A 21,017-nucleotide genomic window follows, 5' to 3' on the forward strand; every position below is an offset into this window, starting at 1 on the left:
TAGACGCGACGAGTTGGAATGAGCCAAACAAGGGCTTGACAATCGACATGAGAGCTTGTGACAAGGAAATAGGGGTAGTTTGCATGCGGCTAGGTTTTGGGAAGGGAATGGACGAGCAGAGCAGCTAATTATATGATCGAATAATTCAAAACTAAAGAAAATTGGGAAACGGCTGACTGGCCGATGGCTTATATAAGATAGCTGCCATCATAGGAGGATGGACAGCCATTAATCAACATCTGCACAAGCACAAGCCGTGCCATAAATACCGCCCATGTTGTTTGAGGCCATCCATAGCTACATTATGTTTTACGGTGCCGCGCGAGCGCACAGAGGATTAGCACTCATGAGACCATAAGAAGGCACCTTTCATGCTGCCACATCATCTTTTCCCACAAGTCAACCACTCCAACCATGTCACTTTTACATTGCAAATACAAACAACCATCAACATCGAATTGGTATTTCAAATCCACATGACACAGTTATAAAACACCTACTGCACAATTAATTCAAACACATGCTTCTACCACTATCCATGGTAATCTTACTCCTACATTTGGTTGCTAAATTGGAAGGATGCAAAAAAAGATAGTGAAATATTGATAGATGAATTTCTTCATTGACAAAATTATTTTTTTTTAATAAAACTATAACACTTCTTCATTTTTCATTTATATTATTTTTATATATATTATTAATCATATACTATTAATAATCTTATAAATTATTTTAATTTTAAAATATTTTTATAATTAATATCAAAATAATTAAAATTATCTTCTATTTCTTTATTTATATATACTCTTTTTTAATTAACTATTTGTATAGTATTAATCAACTATTTAAATTAAATTATAAATTATTTAATTATTTATTTAATTAATATATAATTGATTCATTAATAATTAATTAACAAAATTATATATTAAATTAAATTAAAATTAAATATTTATATATTTTTTATATAATTATAAATTATAAAGATTATAAATTTATATATTGTCTACTTCTTTAATATAAACAGATATTATAAATTAATAATAATAATATTTTTTATTAAAAAATAATTTAATAAAATTATTATACAAATATCATCCATCTTTCTTTTCATTCTTCCTCTATCAAATAAAAAAAAAATATATTTTCATGCTTCATATTTCACCTAATATGAAAGGATAGAAGATTTATACATCATCTCCTTCATTCATCCTTCCCTTTCTACCCATTCTTTCTCACTCCGTTCTTCATACCAAACAAAAATACAAATTCTAATTTATTGAAATTCAGCCTCTTAAAACTATATAGTTCCTGCCTTGCCTTAATTATTCATTTATAATGCCTCTTCATTTTTTTTCCATATTATAGCTTCAGATGGTTGGGTTGGTTTCGTGTGATCCCACCTTCACCCTAGTTTCAGCCTGGGGCTTTCACCAGAGAGAGCCATCTTAAAGGTAGTAAAAGACATGGCCATTGCTCTATAATTTCAGCCTAGGAAGTACCATAGCTCAGATCCAAATACAAAAGATATAAATTCCTTCGATATCAAACATACAAACTGAGATCATGAGTAGCTCAAATCGTTCTCTCAACTTTAAGTATAGCAAAACAGCCAGCTCTCTTATGCCTTTGTTCCTGTAAGAATGCACGGTGCATCATCCAAAATCAAAAAGAATTTGATGCACAGATTATAATTATTTGTCAATGGGAAGATGGCTTGATATTGAGAATATTTGACGAGCAGTGTAGAACGCTGGGAAAACAGAGAATAACTTGCATCTAGAAACGACCTCAACCCAAATAAGATAACCAACAAACAAATAGAAAAGGCATCTGCATGCATGTTTCTCATGACTGAACAGCCAGCCTCTGAAGATGTTCACAGAATACTTGAAGACTGACATCGTCTGTGAAGATGACATCCGAGCCTGGAGCCACCTCATGTGCAGAGTTATATGTAGCTGATGGGTTCAACTTTGCCAACAAAAATCTTGCCTGCAGAGCAAACAATTACAAGCAGAAGAATCAGCAGTAGGGCAAGCCCAGTAGGTCTTTTCAGAACCAAATAATATGTAGCAAAATGATTTCTAGACGACAATTCATCAAACCTTAAACTGAAATTCGCTTACCATCTGAAAAACATCAGTTTATTTAACACCAAGAAACAAGTTGTCCACGTTTTTATTTTCAAATTAATACATCAACCCCCAAGTTGAATTAAGGATTATTGCAGTCAAAGAAAGATTAATTACAAGACAAGTCTGTTGATTTAAGCATGGCAAATGATGCATCTTGGAGACAGCATGCAAGGAATAAGTTAACATCACTGAGCGCATTGAAAGATAAAGACCAAATAAAATAAAATAAAAATGCAGACCTGTGAGCCATGTTGATCACAAATAACTAATCTGGGAACAGGAAAACGATCTCTAATGATCATCTGTGCATCGTCTTGAGGAGCTTGCAATAGTTGAGCAAAGGCCTGTAGATCACACAACAAAATACAAGAAAATTATTCCTGAAAGCTCAGTTTGATGACAGCAAGTTTACCATCTTTAAAAGAAAACTAGATAGCCTCATGAATGTAAACATTGAGTATAGAACTATGTGTAAATCAGGAGCAGATTATACACAGTTCTCAAAGCATGATGCTTCATAGTTTTTTCTCTTAACCAGACATCCACTTTTACAGATCAATGTGTAAACATACATTTAAAATGATTCACTAGTAAAGAAGAAACCTAGTGAGGATCCGGATATCAACACACATAACACGCATACACATATATTATATAATATTTAAGTTAATGCAACAACTCCACTGCACTGAACAGGCACAGTTACATAGCAGAGCAAAATTATTCAATGGAATAGGAGTTGCCTGCACTATTACAGACCAATTTCAAAGAAAAAAGCACATATGACAACTAAATCATTAATGTGATTGATGGTTCTAGCATATAGCTAGTGAAAAGCACCAATATACACCACAAATAATAACCAACAAGCTTATCCTTTTTGCTAGCTACCAGCTTCATGTATTACCATTCCTCAACAGGATAGAGCGATCAACGACCATAAGTCTAATAACAATGAAGTACACTTCTACCATAGGAAATAAAGGTTTTAAAATTGCATAAAGCAAAGGAAATATTTACACCAGCTAGTAATAACCTATTTCAGTATTCCCTCCGGACAGAATAAACAACCATTTTGAGTTCAAATATGATGAAATGCATTACATCATTAAATATTTTGTAGTAGAACAAAGCCAATAATAAGGTAAACAAAAGGAAAGAGAAACTGAAAATACACCAATACAAAAGAAGGCTAACAAATAAACATGTTTGAACTCAACTGAAGCAGTAGGCAGGGCCGTCTAGTTCCCTGACTTAGGCAACCTTGTTTCTAACAATATGCAATAATTGTTGGTAAACTCAGAATTGCTCATGTGAGACTTTTGGAACAAATGAATTACCAAAGTCACCACACTCTCACTAAAACAAAGTATATCTTTGACTTTCCAATCTTTTGACAAAGATGAATTAGAGGAGTAGCCAATGAATGCTCCATTAACGAAGACAACTTTCAACATATGGCAAGCATGACATGAATATATTCGAAGGGAAAGATCAAATGCCTGACAGAGGTTGAATGATGTCTTGTCAGAGCGTTAACAAATCAACAATCATGCTAATGTTGAAATGCCCCCTTTGTCAAATCTTGGTGGAAAACAACTATGCAGAGTTGCATAAACAGGCACCTTCACTTATGACTGAGATGTAGAAGCTGCTTGCTTATACATCCATGAAGACTGTGAAGAAACAAGTGATAAGAAGATGGCAGGTCAAGCTACCTGTTGATAATCATGGCACAAAAATGAATACCTGAATTTTGTGAAAAGAAATGAAGTCTTAGGAGAACATTAGTGGAAGGTTTTACAGGGAAATATTAGGTTATGGGCTGTCCACATTGTGCAATTATTGTCCATATCAGAAGTCTATTCTGTTCTGACATTTTGGTTTCTTTAACTGCTAGGATTTATGACCATTAGATTTGACCAATAGGTGGAGTGGGTTTTGAGACTTGTTGATTTATGCAGGGTTCTAGCACCCGATTTTTGTGATTAAATTGACAGCAGTACAGCCTAATTCTCAAGAAATCATTAAAGCAACAAACTTAAGTTATAAGATTCTACAAGGACTGCTGAAATTGAACATCTTTAACATGACAAAAAGTTGCTAAGAATTTACAGATGGTGACCACAAAGCAAAATTTAACACCATGCAACTTCCAACTAATCCAATTGTAACTCAAACACATTATGCACCAGAATTCCACTACACTGAAGTACACAAAATGGTAACCACCACCAATTTACCTGATGCTCTGGCTGATTCTGGTAGCCCATGTTGCGCCATTGAGCAATTGTCATACCATGAAAAATAACAACACTGAAATAGGCATCAAGCAATAGTATACGGTCTGCTGATATAGATGCTACATCCAACAAAGCAGGAGCAGGTGGTGAATTAAAAGAATATGAAAGCAGTGAAGGCTGAATCATGACAACAGAATTGGTAATGCTCTCCCGATTCAACAACATACGGAAATAAGCAGTCTCATCCGGACTATTGTTAAAAACCTGCAGCAAGAAAGTATTTCAAGAACATTACATCAAACAGTTATCAAAGTTCATAGCAATTATACAATATGTCACCTGTACAAATTGCGATCGCCGAAGATTAAACATAAATTGTGGAAATATTGAGAAATTTGGATGCAATGTAAATGATGCAGGATCATCTTTTCTATAATCACCAAATCGCGAGCAAAGGCGGATGAGGGATCTGTCTAACCATCTTGTTGCATCAAACTCTTCCTGGAAAAACAGACAAATCACAATTACTACATAAGACCTACATGATTTGCAGAGGGTCAAGCACAAGCAATCTTTAGAGGAAAATGCGAGTACCATAAAATATTATTGTCGATATTTTGTTCACCATACAAACTAGAACCCACCTAGTCTAGTTTTGCAAGCTTTGCATGGAAATAAGGTAATGAAGTTCTTGGTCGATAAACATAGAGATACAAAACCATTAGTGATAAAATCTGGAAAATTAGAGCATAACTTCATGAACAAAATTTTGCAGATATTAGATAAATACAGCATATTTATGGATGCACCCAAATTGTTGCAGATAATGAAGATCTTAAAATAAAATATAAAATTGAATTTTACATGCACAACACCCTATATTGATTTCTTGGGAAGTGTTATGTAAAAGTATGCAAACAAATCTATGTGAAATCGGTAGTTTACCTCCATCTCCATCTTCAAGGATATATATCTTGCTAAAACAACAGCTGCAGTTTCCTGGTCAAACCCTTCAACCAATTCCTGCACATGCAGCAATTTTTCACATAAGCAAACAAGTAATCATAAATGTAATATGTATTTCAATGATAAGCAAGATAAGTATGGCTAATGGAGAGGCATATTCTTGATAGACATGTAAAGATGCTCTAGTAGGCTAGCTCAAAAGTAAATCAACAACTATGTAACCTAGAAACTTGATCTCATTTACTTGTTCTGAAGTCTTGCAAAACTTCCTAGCAAAACTCTTTTTAACATTGCACAATCATGCAAGCAACAAACTTGCTTGTATGCAATGCTGATACATGTACAAGTTTGATCAACACATCAAAGATGCAGTGCTTTAACAAAGCAAGAAATGGCCCAAAAATTCACAGCCTAAAAGGCAAGTAAACCAAATTCTTCATTGCTTAAGACTCTGTTACTAAATCAAATTTGCAACGCCGAGGATCATCATTCAGCAAAACTTCCAAGAAAGGTTAAGCGTAAGAGCAACTTACACTACAAATGGGCCACCAGGCTGACTTGAGACAAAATGAGTAAGTCTCCTTTCAGGCCCAGCTTAAGCTAAGGAAAAGCAGACTTAAACCACACCTGTGCAGCAAGACCCCAATGATTCCAGGGGAAGGATTGGCCACCCTTGGTATATATGTGACCCCAGCCACAAAGCCAATACTGAATATATATATACATATATAAGTGCATCCATATTAACAAAACACTTTTCATTTATGATAACTATCCTCTCTCTCTCTCTCTCTCTCTCTCTCATACAATAAATACAGCAGTGAATCTAAAAACAAAAGAGTGCACAGTGATCAATATACAATCTAAACAATCTCTAATAATGACCTTATTCTCCTCTCTTCTTGACCCTTATCTTTGTTTTGCCTTTGCAATGTCCTCACAGCCCACTACTGGGGGATATTCCTCATGAAAAAACCCAACACCATCCACATCCACATGCCGACCTCCTGCAGCCACATCCCCAAAGCCCGGCCCTCACCCACATGTTGGCCACTGTCTTAGACCTATAAGGCCACCACCTCCATATTTCATCCACCTAGCATTAATTTAATCAGGTATTCTTATATCTCCAATATTCTTTACATCCAAGACAAAAGTATTCTTCAATATGGAAATCAAGCATATCATGATGATGATTAAAACCACATATATAAGAACTACAAGCTCTATAGTATATATCAAGTTGGGCTTGCATAAACTTTCGAACAAGGCTCAACTCTTATGGATTTTCTGATCTACAATCAGAGAAATATAACAAAAGAATAATAACATGTTATAACTAACCTCCGTATTGGCAGAACCATCCACCCATCTCCTAGTGATAGTTGTAACTCGTAGCCTCATCTGACCTTCAGGATTCTGATAGCTGCAGGAAAATGACCGTTAAATATCATTCACCACAACAGTAGCAGAATTCCAAAAGAGAGAACCGAAATGGAAGCTGTATGATACTTTGTTAAAAACTGTATATATAATTGTGGATTTGGAATTCCTGGTTGGCTTGACCGTTCACTTGGTGATATATCAAAAAAGACAGTCAAACAAGTACTGCGATCAAGACCACACATCCTCCATGAAGTTGTGTTCCCCTGACCTACAACCGTATCAGCACAAAGAGCTCCTTTCTGCAAGTGTCACAACAGCAAGCAACACACTGTTATACAAAACTGAAAATATGAAGTCTATACCATCATCCAGAAGCATCAAGATTTACTTGGACAACCTTTTCTAAAGATGTACATGGTCCGATAACTCCCTGAATTTTGATGTCCTTGGAACAGTTGATCTCGAGCGTACCACTGGAACAAAAAAGTAACACTCAGTATTAATACATACACGCCACCACCATAAGATATGCACATGAGCAACAGAGTCACCAAGTGAATAGATGATTAAGAAAATGGAACAGAAATAGCAGCCATAACCCTGAAAATGAACAATGCTTTCCATGCAGCATTTAGTTAAGTTTAAGTATAATAATATGCTGGCAAATCTTCTCAAAAAATAAATAATGCTGAAAAAACAAACTTCTGAGAAATAAGAATACTGATTATTGGTAAAGTTTTGCATGAATATCGAACAAAATGTAAACCATGTGATTTACTCAGCCTTCAGCTTGTTTTTAGATATCTATTTATAAGAGAACATGAATAGGTGTCGCTTTTATCATTCCAGCATTGATATGCACCAAGAAGTGAGTTAAATCCTCTCCATGATCCATAAGAAGAATAGCAGGATGTCCAGTAGGTCTTAATATTATCTCAATAGGAAGAGTGTCTGAATTTGCACTGTTGAATGATAATAAAACAAAGTTTATTTTATCAAGAAAGAAAAGGAAAACAAAAACCAAATACAAGACTCATCAAGCTGGGGCTCATCTAATGCCTTTAGAGAACTATAACATTCTCAATTACTAGAATTTTCAGAAAATAGCTTTAAATTAATAGATTTTATTGAAGAAAGATAGATAAGATTGCCGCAGAAAGTTATCATATATAGTTTACGGCACAATTAATCTGCTCCACTGGAAAGTCAATAAGTCTAAGATTGGTGACAACAGTTATCATTTTACACACACATTGGTAGTGACAGCCAATGAGCATAGATAAGAATAATAATAATATAACACACAGGTGCATAAATAGTTAAAACTCTGGGAGTGGGGAGGGGAAAGAAGAGAAGATAGAATGAATACATTATAAGAAGGTTGAGCATAAATTGAGGATAACCAATTTTGATATGTGCAAGCAGGAGATTGCATTGATTAGGCCATACACATATAGATAATGGGAATAGACTAAAGAAAATTCAGATAGAGGTGGCATAGAGAATTTTACATAGGAATTTTTGTTTGCATGACTCAATTATTTCTAGGACAAAGGACTGAGCAAGATACACCAAAAATTCAAATCTCGAGGATCAGTAGCTGACAAGTATGGTAAGGTCCTCAATACAGAGGCAATATGCCTTGGTGATAATAGGCAAAAAGAAATTTAAGCATACCAAGTAGTACAGGGTCAGCATCACATGATACAGACCTGGTTTGCCCAGCTCCAATGCCTATGACCCTATACTACTGGCTAATGGCCAATAAGGTACGTACAAGCCAGTATAGGACCGATATTTATGACATTTACGCCTTGGGGTACACAAAGCAGACCCCATACTGAAGGGACAACACTTTATGCTTATGCATCTGGAGTGAATTATACAATCTTCACACCCAGTATATATAACCATATCAAGTTAATTCCCAGTGCATGGAGCTAGGAAAGACCCTGTCTGACACATCACCGACAGGCAATGCAGTGGAACTCACTTAAAAGAAAGACCAAGGGATTGTTCGCCATCTTCAAAAATTTGTTTGAAAGAGTCTTTAAAGACTGGGTGTCCAAAACTTTCAGCCAGAACAACAAGACCACCTGTTCTTTCAACAGCAACTTTCATTTCTGCAACTCCAACCTGGACATAAATATGACAGTGAAAAGTTATTCCACAGAACATAAGAAAGGTATAATCTTTATTTAGTTAATGGCAGTCCAATGAATAAAAAGAAGCAAACTTTTTTACAAAGTGACATGGACAAATTTTAGCCAAAGGAGAAGATCACTGATTGCATCTCTCTCTCTCTCTCTCTGTGTGTGTGTGTGTGTGTGCGCGCGCGCGCACGCGCCCACACATGCATGCATGCTGTTCTAGAAAGGATAAGAAAAGATAAGAAGGGCCCACTTTGTATGTCAGCCAATTAACTTGGCAGTTTTATGCATTGAGACTCAAATGGCAATTTAACATTGGCATGGTTGCATAAATGTAATCTTCAATCTATGTTACAACATACCAACCTTGAATAAAAAGAACAGGTGAAGAATGCAAAGTTGCATAAAGGTAAGACTGCAAAGTTGCAGACTTTCTAGTTGGTGCTGCATGGCTCCATAGTGTTGCGCAATTGTATGCGCCACAGAAATAATTTCTTTAATATGATGCAAACCAAATTTCTTATAATTTTTTACCCCATTTACTGTAACTCATGGTCAATTAACGGCATATAAATATAAGAAATGTCAGAACTTTGAATTGAGCTCAATGGAAGTGAGATCCTAAAGGGTAATTTCCAACTTTCAAACAACTGACATGAAGGAAATGGGAGAAAGTCGCACTGCATGCTATTATCAACAAGGTCAGGCATAGTTAATCAAAGTCAATTATATGCATATATGGTCAGAAATCTACAAGTCACCATGTATTTAAGTCGATTATATGTGTATATATGGTCAGCATTTGGCAAATAATGATAGTCAAAACAACAAGGATAGCTTGGACATGATTCTTACAATTCCTAAAAGTAACTTCTTAAGCAAGTTACCATGGTCAATAAAATATAGAGTTACACGACTTAGTTGACTTACATACGTCAGAACGTCCAAAAATGGGTCCCCTTGCTTTAATAAATACATACATACTCATACACGTACCACACATGCAACATGCCTGTGCACCCACATATAGAGATAGAGATAGAATAAGAGAGTAAACCTGCACATCCTGGGGGCAGCCTCCCATCTAGTAAATGAGCAGGCCTCGGGACAAATTTTGACCACCTCAGGTTTGGTCAGATTCTAGAAATCGTGGGCCAGACCACTTTTCTGGTTAGGTCTGATTCGATCAAAATTTACCTTGACCTGCCCAGTGCAGCTATAAAATCTTATAATATATTAGTCATACATAGGAATTATGGTACAAGCTGAAAACCCTTAAAACCCCTTTATGTCCATTGTGTTTTCCCAATTTTCCCTATACTTACTCTATCCTTTCCCCTCTCTGTCCACTCGACCCCTCTTTCTTCCAGCCTTTTTTCCATCCTGTTTTCCCCTTTCCACCCTCCCACCCCCCCCCCCCCAACAAAACCCAACAAAAAAAGAACGAAAGAAGAGAGAGAGAGAGAGAGCATGCAGCAATGCTACCATGCTGGAACCCTAAGAGATGGGTTGATTGGGTTGAGCTCAGCCTCCGTCACCAAGGAATGAAGTTTAATCACCAAACTAAGGATAAGGCCGTCAAGACTAGGTCCAAGATTGGGTCAAATATATCTCAGACCAGCCCAATGGTGCTTTATTCTTGCTTATAGCCTAGCCCAGCCATTGCCAAAGCCTGATCAGAAAAGCCATTAATAAGAACAGGTGAGTCATGACATAATGGCACCACCTCTGAATCCACAAAATTCCATTAGAGACCAAAACCTATTATTATATCAAAATACTGTACACTCCTGTAGTTAATGTATAAGTCAATTTTCCAAATCAATGTTTCAAAGAAGTTTATGTATCCTCTACAAACTGATAAGCCTCCATGCAGTTACAATTATCAGCCAAGATTGCCACACAAAAAGCATGGTGGTCCTTTAAATTCAGAAGTCTAATCTCCAACTAGATTTCTTCAGCAAAGATTTACACACGATCTAGTATGGTTCAAACAAACAGCTAGCAGGCTATTTAAACTTCCCATAACTGAGACGTCCTCCTTATATGAAATGAGACAGATAAATATTAAATCTATGCCCGCCACATATAAGCATTATTCAACCCTCCAGAATTCTCCATCATCATATGCCAAAACCTCTAACTGAATCTACACAGAAATCCAAGGCCTGTTTACATTCTCCTCCTTCACATCAAATACCGACACCCCTAATAAATCATTGTTTTCTTTTTATAAGTTTGAATTTCTAATCTAGTTCAGCCAAAAAGGATCCAGACTTTCTATATCTGGCCTAGATATGGCTGCAAATGGATTGGATTGACCCACTTCCAACCAAGAACATGTCCAAAAAAAAATATTGTCCAATCCAAACAGGAGTTATTACGAGAAAACATGGTTGGAAAAATATGACCTATTTAGAACATGGATTAGACATATACATCACTAAGTGCCCCAATCAAAATTTGATCCAACCTGAAATTAATACACCATATTCACCAACCTCCTGAATTTAAGAAATTATTCTTAAATTTATTATAGGTGGTAATTATTTCGCTTTGTTGATTATAATTTATATATGGTTATCAATCAAATGTTATACAGAATAGGCGTTTGATGATGTCTATATGTTGTTTATTGATATTTGTGTTGCATTATATGTTTATGATATAAATTGTACGGGTTTACTATGGTTTGCATTTGTAATATCCTTGACCTATTTCAATACAAAACTCCATGGATCGGTATTTTAAAAGAAAAAAAAATCATAAGCCCAAGCTGAACCAGAATGAATTAGGCTGAGTTTCAACTTTTAAACCTGATTCAAATATGGATTGGATTTGAGTTGTGCCCATTTGCGAGCCAACCAACTCACTTGCAGCCCTGATGCTAGACCTTTCACATGGTTATTTTTAACATTTTCGCCTATGAAATAAACCATTGAACAAGTGCACAATTAAATGAAATTACATGGTAATGCCATGTTCAGCAGTTCAGCCAAAAAAGAACCTTCTAAATGCGTAAGTTCTCATTGTCATTACAGATTAGCAGCTTTTTATCAGCTATCCTGTCCAGCATCCATCAGTAAATACCATCACATAGGTTAGCACTCTGATTCAACCCTTCAATTTTCTAGCATTACACACTGTTTAAGCAAACATAACATCAGTATATTCCTATAACATAGGACCAACAGTCATATTCATCACAGAACCAAATTCAACAAAGAAATATATGAACATGTTATCTTACATACAAAAATTTTTGGAAAAGAACTGTTGAAAGAATCAAAGGTTACACAAACCTGATCAAGCGCAGAAGCAAAAAGGTCCAACACATGACCCTGGTTGACTAGCTGTTTGGCAAGATTATCATAAAATTTAACAGCTTTGTGGAAATGTGGGGCTGCGTCTTTGTCAAGATCTTTATGTGAACGCACTGGCTCTGACAGATCTTTTGAGACAATCTGCATTACAAATGAATAGAACCCCAAATATTATAAAAGACTAGACAACAGAAACATACAAAATAATATCTGAGGTAAAAAATGGAAATGATAGTAAGTTGGGGATATACAAGAAGCCTTCTTTTTTGTAGCATCTTTGGATATAAAAGTATACATTGGCAAAGGAATCATGTGGAAATATTATCACATAGGTAGCCCCACACAGGTAGCCCATCCAGTGAAACATCTGCTAATCTCTATGGTACATGAGGAATCCACCTCAAGAAGGACAAGGGAAAAAAAAATGAGGCCATCATGAAATTGAACTAACTGAACTTTTTTCTTCAATCAATCTAAAACTAAGAAGGCATGCTTGCACTTGTAATATGAAGGCACCATTGCATAAACTCTAAGAGAAATGCATTACAGTTTTAATCTTTCAGTAGATAATCAATACTAACTCTCAAACAGCTAAAGAGAACCAAAAATCCTGACCAACTTTAACCATAACATGAATTAAAAGTGGAAAATAAATGAAATAAAGCACAAAAACAAAAACTTTAACATGGGTGTCGTCTGGACACAGACAAAAAACTTGAGTCAAATATACAGCTAAATGTCTGATTTAGCAAGAGGAAAAGAACAAGATACAAAAATATACAGGTTGATTTTTTAATATTGTAATTTTGAAGATTTCATATAAAAACAATAAAGTGCTTCTTTAAATGTTAACTTAAGTATGATACATTAACTTACACTGTCATGTTTGAGTTCAATTATCCCAATGAATGACTTTTTATGCGTACAGAAAGGTGTATGCAAGTAACATTGTTGTTCTCCCATAAATTTTAAAGAGTGGACACTGGATATAGCTTACGTCCAATTCCAATCTTTAAAATCTACAATAGAAAAAATTTGGTAAGTAATCTGTGTATAACAAGCTTATTCATATTAACATAGAATCTTAGTCCTGGTCATCATAGTCCACTTAACATCTACCGCTGCTAAAAACTTGTAATGGTTGCTCAAGTGCATAGCGCAACTAACTTAGATGGATGCACACATGGGTGACAATGAGTATTCCATCAAATGCGTACTTTTGCAAGAGGCACATCTTTGATTTCAGTGTATCAAAATATGGTGCATAAGGCTGCATATCCATTATGTAGTCCCTTGATAGCACCACAATTGCATAAATGCATTTAATATATGCAGTCATACTGCATATAGATAGAAAAGACAGTCGTTTAACCCTATGGGATGACGTATCAATTAGCATTTTACGACTGCATATGTGGCCCATTTAGCATTATGAGGCCAAACATCGAGCCTGCTCTTATGTGGGCCTTTGTGGATAGAGTATGCGCAAACCGATATTTAGGTTAGATGTTGGTTTTAATAATGTTATAACTATCGCTATTAGGATTGACTACTAAGCACTAACTATTAGTTATTATCAAGGCTTCATCGAACCATGCCGAACCGGTTGATTACCGGTATGGTTCAACTAGTTGAATCAAAAGAATTTCTTAAATCCCTCCTCCAGCTTCTTTGATGCCCTTGAAGGTTAAATTCCTCACCTCCCTCCTCTATCCCCCTCCCGCCTCCTCCGGCCTCAATCCTCTGACAGTGTTCCATCCACGTCCAATGACAATGACATCCCAACCGGGTGTGTCCTCTCTCTCTCTCTCTTAGTCCATGCCTTCGAATGGCTTGAAGTCCTTGAAGCCCTCACGAAGCCCTTCCCTCCCATCTCCCTCTCCCACCTCCTCCAACCTCTATCCTCCAACGACACCATATGACAACAACGACGACGTTCCACTCGAGCGAGTACTCTCTCTTACACAATCCCTATCACCCAATCTGGAGCTATCGGATGGCTCAAAGTCCTCAACTCCACTCTCTCCCTCTCCTACCTCCTTCGACCTCCATGTTCCGAGGATGTCGTCCGACAACATCTCCTCCATGTTCAACAACGAGGGGACCACATCTTGCTCAGGTGAGTCCTCTCCCTCTCTCGGTCCCCGTCGTCATATTCAAAGGCCTCGTCCTCTCTCTCTCTCCCTCACTCCCTCTTCCTCTCCCTCTCCCTGATTCCAATATGCCAAGATTCAATATGGTACAAACCAATACTGTAAAAAATTGGTCATCAATCAATACAACTTTCAGTACCGGTTCGGCGAACCTTGGTTATTACTATTAATATTGATATTATTATTCAAAAAAATATTACTAATGTTATTGTTGTTTGTATGGTACTTAATATATCTTATTTATTTCTATTTTAGGTAAAATGTACTAACTGCATATGCACCCACAAGTCAAATGTTTCAATGTAGATTTGCAATTAATGAGACTACAAATGCAGACACAACCTTGTGATGCAAAGCAACCAGGCTGGACCATGAAGTCATTGAGCATTTGCATAGGCCCAAGAATAGTTTATGCGGCAAAAGCACAACCAGATTGTGATGATTATAGATGATAAGCCACTTTATGAAGAAAAACATTAACTTTTGAGTGACTTTTAGAGAATTAGTAGCTTAAATACACATGTCTTGTTTAATAGTTGCATGCTTTGAACATATTTTCATGCATCATAATTGCATTTTTTTTTGATAATTTGGATTTGTTTTTTGTTGCATTTATATATCTGAAATTTGAGTATAGTTTGTACTTTGTCAGGAAATATTGTTATTCTTTCCGCTAACAAATCATACTATACTAAAATAAGCTCTCACATAGGTCTACATGTGTTTATTTATCAAATTTTGACTTATTTATCAAATTTTATAAGATCTATTTATTTTAAAAAATATTTCTAGAAATACCAATTTCACAAGTGCCTATATATGCATCTGCATATTGCATATGCACTATGCAATACCTCGACTGCTGACATGCTGCACCTATTTTCTAAAGCATGGAGCACAATAGAATAATAATGATTAGATTTAAACCTTAGAGCTCTTCTACAATCTCTTAAGGGTTGTGTTCCCAACATATATAGATCATGAGAATTAGAATAGCAAGAAACTTGGATTAGTCCAAGCCATTGAATAAAGTAAGGTAATCAAGACCCATGAACATATTTATAAGAAATGAAAGCAAGCCATGAGATCTTGGTTTGGAAGAACCAATTAGATGCTTCTAATTTACATGCTACTGGTGCATCTTAAAATCATATATTATACAGTTGAAACAAGTACAATCTGAAGTTATAGCTTAAACATTTCTACATATTATTAGATCTAAGAATTTAACTATCAAAAATCTAGACTTAAAGAATCCTCCAAATTTAATTACACCATTTTGATTTTCTTTTATGTAGATTTCATCTGAAAATCCTCTTCGTGAACCAAGCTAATTGTCAAGAGCAAAACTGGGTGAATGGATGGAAGCTTTAACACCAATCAGTGGTTGGACAACATCTTGGAACCTTAAAACACGGTAACATAGATACACAAATGTATGATAGTCACCTGCCCATCACATTCATCAGTCCTGTCTGACAATTTGTCCTGCAATAGATGCAATAACTCAGACCATCAATGCCTAGATCCTTGACAATGTTAGAACCTTAGTTATATGTATCATCTACATGTTCCATGTTCATTTGCTAGACTGTTGTTTGATGCATCTTGCCACTAAACTGAAGATGTAAATCTTCAGGTTCTTAACAATCAAATTCTAGCATTTGTTCATAGTAGGCCATCAATTAAGGTTTGATGCAAATACTCCATCCCTAAGGTAGGTAATAACTTACAGCACAATCTGATCATCAGTAAACCTATTTCCATAATTTGCACCACAAGGTATCCTTAGACCTGTGCAACTCCAGCCGGGCCTGCTCACCCTGATTTTGGCCGGCTTGGGCAGTCAAGTCAATTCTGACAGGCCAGGCTTGGGCTCATAAATTAAAACCTAACTAGGATTCAGGTTGAGCTCCAGCTGAGCCAAAAATACAAAGGCAAAGCCCAGCCACTAATAAAAACATTAATAAAATATAATATTTTTTCATATTCATGCTTATATATAATAAACCGTCCAACTCTCACTCTGATCCCAAATGACCCGTGGACTCCTATTCTCCCTTCCTCATCCCTTGCCACTGCTGTAGCAAGCCCCAATAGGTCTACCCCCTTCTGCCTCTCTCTAACCCCCTATCACAACCATCATTGTTGAAACTCAATACCAACCATCTCATTCTTCCTTTATCCCTCCAATCCCTCCCCCCTACCTTAACCCTTTGTTTCTCCCTTCCCTTCAATGCTACATCATGGCCATTGGTCCTAATCACTCCTCTTCCACCTTCCCCCACCAATTTGACATTGAAATGAATTTAGGAATTCTCAGGCCAGTCAAGTTGTACCAGAGTTGGACTTTATCTTTGGGTCAAGATCGACCTTGAGCCTAGGAAACGATGCCTAAGACCAGGCCAGGCTCGAGTCAGCCAAATCTTTGTTGATACCATGTCTTGGCTCTACTCGGACCTAGCTGATGCATAGGTCTTGTTGTCCTCTTCTTATGACATCAAGTCCATGTCTTGTGACTGAAGACAAAATATTTGAAGAGATTATTCAAACTCATGCTCCAAACTAAGAATCCTACTAAATTGATTCTAGGTAATATATATTTAGATTGAGGCTTATTAAATGTATTTGCACATGATATTGAAATTTTAAGAAAATAGAGATAGATAAAAATGAGGCAAAAGATGGATGGGGTTGAACAATCATAGGGACAATACATAAGCCCGCACATACCTCAGTCAAAGCATGAAATCCATCATGCATGAAGTAGGAAAAAAGGTGGGAGTATACTAGCTTTTCATGAATCATCTTCCATCTAATCAAGATGGCTTCACCCCTACCTATATGAACCACTATAATTTTAACCCTAAAAACCATGCTTATCCTAGCCTTTGTCAACAATAACAGTCTAGATTTGTAAATTAAGGCATCATTTGGAATCATTCATCTTTTGTTTATATTCAAAAATAACGAAATGAGAATTCTTCTTTTGAATTTGTCTAAATTTTTAAAAGCATAAACATGCTCATTATAGTAAATTATTTTTAAACATAAAAAATGAAAGTGGTGGTAGTTGTAGTGATGTTAATGGAGAGAATGGCAGCAATCGTGGTAACGGTGGCAGCAATGGTGGTGTTGGTGGTGGGAACAGGGAAAATGATGACAGAGGCGACAAAGGCAATGGTGGCAAAGACAATGATGGTCATGGTGGTGGTACCAACAATAGAAATAAAAAAAACATGAGTTTATTATTTTTAAAAGTACTCAAAATAAGGATTTTATTTTTATTTTCTTAGAAATAATAAAAATGATTTTGGCAAAAAAAAAAGAAAGAAAGAAACAATAGCATCGAGCATGCTTGTTTATCTCAATTTCTATGTTTTTACCTTTAAAAATAGGAAACAAAAAATAAAAGCAATGCTAAGCAGGGCCTAAATTTATGAACAAAGAAACAACAAATTGGATGTATGTTTTATCTCCCATCATAATATATGCAAGCCACAAGAAACTTGGTATGAACATTCATGTTTGGTGCTTCTAGCATGCCCAAAATGGGTATCGAATTGTACATTGGAGAGCTAAAATTTCATCTCAAGCCTCAAGATATGACCCCTAAATGTTATTGCGATAACTAGATCAAAAATAAACAAATTAATTAAACCATAAACTAAAACTATATATACCTTAAGGATTACTTTTTAATTGGCAGCAGTGACCTAATGCTGCATATATAAAGGCCATGATATTATGTCTTGATTAAAATAATACTTTAGTATAACCCGTGACATAAAAACTAATTCTCCTTGATGATCATTTCACATCCAAATGCATATTATTGTCATTCACAATCACATATCATCAGAAATTCACATTGCACAATTAGTGGTCTCATTAAAACCTGGACCCCTATCTCTTACTATATTGCACATGCAACTTGTAAAGCACCAAAGGCTTAATTTACAGCATAAGATAGATAGATATATATATATATATATCAGAAAAACAGGTTTGAAGAGGGAACTCTGATATAAAATCCCTATTGCCCATTATTAACTAGCACACGACAATAGCATAGGTCAGTCAAAGCTGAGTAACGAATTTTGACCTATCCCGCTAACAATTTTATTCATAATGTCATGGAAAGTGGATATATAGCCTATCTTGGCAGCACTATGAATGCCAAATGTGCGGCGCATTCTGCCTGGCCCATCACAGCATGATGTTCCATTGCATTCACTACAAAATCAAACCATCATCCCAAAATGTAAGGGCATATTTGCAGCCCACCTCTATAACATCCCTCATTAAAGGACATTCTCAAGTAAAGATACCGACATATATTTGCATCTATTGAAATCCCAGAATAAAAGGACTACAAGGCATGAAGGATAACTGTGACGAGGTCTTTAAGATTTTGTTCCATCACATGACTTCTAGCATTGCAGATGGAAAGTATTGAAAAAGAAGTGCCATGTCACAAGCATCCAGAGCTCCACTTAAGACTTGGGCAACTCAAGAATATATTTGATTATTCCACATGCAAGAAATCTAAGTGTGCAAACATCAAAATTTAAGAATAAATGGCATCAAGGAAACTAGGAACAATTACCATTCCAGGGCCCTCAGTACATGGCCCGCCAACCAAAGCTATGATGCGAGCCCCAGTGCCAGGCATGCAAGCTCCAAGTAAGCCTGCTGCAACACTGAGAGCAACCCCCGTGCAACGCCGAGCCCGGTTTCCAGCTTCCACCGGCCACTGATCCGTCTGGAGCTCATCTAACAACTGCAATAAGCGGCAAAACCAGTCTTTTTCTAAGAAAATAATTTTTTACGGGGATATAAATAAAACGCGCGTTTCGGTAATCGTTTCCTGGGCGTGCAGACACGCATAGAGATATCAATCAGCCAAACAACAGTCAATCGGTGGGAAGAGACATAAAAGAAGAACCTCACCGCATTAAGAGTATATTCACAATCGGAAGCCGGGAGCAGGAACCTGTTCACAGACCCAGAAGGATGCAATCCGTTGGCCTGGGGCCCTGCCTTTGGATACCCTGGGGCCCCGGCGGCACCAGGGCGAATACCAGCAGAGGAGAGGCCGAGTTGATCCAAGATCTGCTCCTTGGAGATCTCCTTGGTGCCGCGGAAGACGTAAATCTTGGACAAATCGGAAAAGCCGAGCTCGTGGAGGTGGACCTGGGTACCGAAGGTAACGAGGCCGACGAGGGCGTGGTCAGGGAGGAGGCCGAGGGCGCGGCGCATGGCGGACTTGACGAATCCCAGCTCCTCCTCGATGAGGCAGGTGTCGAGGACGAAGAGGAAGATGGGGGCCGGGACGGCGGCGGCGGCGGCGGCGGAGGCGTCGAGGGGCGGGGGAGCGTACTCGACAGTGGTGCACTGGGGATAAAGCTCGCCGGGGACGTTGGTCTCGCTGATGGCGGCGTAGTGCGGCGGGAAGTGGTTGCGGGAGAAGCAGATGGGGCAGATCCAGATCTTGGCGGCGAAGTCGACGCGGGAGAACGGGTTAAGGACGGCGGCGCAGGGGGGTTTGCACCGGAGCGGCGCGTAGGGGAGGACGAGGAGGGAGGGAGAGGCCCGGATCGGGGCGATGCACGCCGCCACGGGGATCACGCATTTGCTCGCCTCCACTTTGGATCGGGGCCACGCGTTCCACGTCATGCGGACGCCATCGGGGCCGTCGGGGTCCGCCACCGCCGCTCCTCCTCCGCCACCACCGGCCAGGTCCGCCGCCATCGTCGCGGTCGTGGTGGTAGATCGATCTCGGGTGCTCGCTCCGGCTGCCGCGTCGGTTATGGCAGGGTGGGAGGCTTGGCGTTGGAGAATTGCGTTGGTGGGGCTCTCGGGTGGGCCGCGGGGGCTTTATTTGGATCCAGTTAAGGATGGGTCATGCACTATAGTGGACTGTAACAAAGCCCTCCATCACAAGAGGACCTCCATATGTTCTCCCAAGAGAAATTCTTTGTGCACCGCTTGCTGCGTGGAAAATATATAGTGCGTGTAACAAAGCCCTCCATCACAAGAGGACCTCCATATATTCTCCTAAGAGAAATTCTGCGTAAAAAATCTGATGCAGAGTATACCATTTTATTTTATTGGATTACGTGCATAAAAAATTTAATGTAGAGTATATCATTATATTCTGTTGAATCACCTGCTCATAATTTTTTAACATATATTTAATATCTATTTAATATCGTAACTCTATTTTTTATTTAAAATTTTGAATGATAAAAATTTCTCTCCATTTTGATAAAATTATGACATCCAAGATAAAAATTATGATATTATACATCAAAATTATAACATCCTATGATAGAATGTCATAATTTTGACATAAAATATCATAATTTTTATCTTAGATATCATAATTTTGTTACAACAGAGAGATATTTTCATCCAATAAAATTATCATTTTTTTAAAATTTTGAATGACGAAAATGTCCCTCTATTTTGATAAACTTATGACATCCAAGGTAACAATTATGACATTCTGGATCAAAATTATGATATCCTATCACAGGATGTCATAATTTTCCTCCACAATATCATAATTTTTATTTTAGATGTCATAATTTTGTCAAATCAGAGAAATATTTTCGTCATTCAAAATTTCAAACGAAAAAAAAGTAGAACTACA

General features: G+C 37.2%; 1 protein-coding gene across 1 annotated transcript; it reads right to left on the minus strand.

Moving 5' to 3' along the window:
• Nucleotides 1-1,694: 1,694 nt before the first annotated feature.
• On the minus strand, nt 1,695-20,224 carry LOC105034551 (protein transport protein SEC23 E). The gene is made up of 12 exons (XM_010909762.4): nt 19,313-20,224; nt 18,969-19,142; nt 12,186-12,347; nt 8,727-8,869; nt 7,131-7,206; nt 6,860-7,032; nt 6,692-6,773; nt 5,327-5,404; nt 4,721-4,882; nt 4,382-4,645; nt 2,378-2,482; nt 1,695-1,995 (listed from the first exon to the last, which is right to left on the minus strand). The coding sequence occupies exons 1-12, from the start codon at nt 20,111-20,113 to the stop codon at nt 1,849-1,851; spliced, it is 2,367 nt and encodes a 788-aa protein (XP_010908064.2). The 5' UTR covers nt 20,114-20,224; the 3' UTR covers nt 1,695-1,848.
• Nucleotides 20,225-21,017: the final 793 nt, after the last annotated feature.

Source organism: Elaeis guineensis, chromosome 4 (genome assembly GCF_000442705.2).
Source record: "Elaeis guineensis isolate ETL-2024a chromosome 4, EG11, whole genome shotgun sequence".
NCBI classification, from domain to species: Eukaryota; Viridiplantae; Streptophyta; class Magnoliopsida; order Arecales; family Arecaceae; genus Elaeis; species Elaeis guineensis.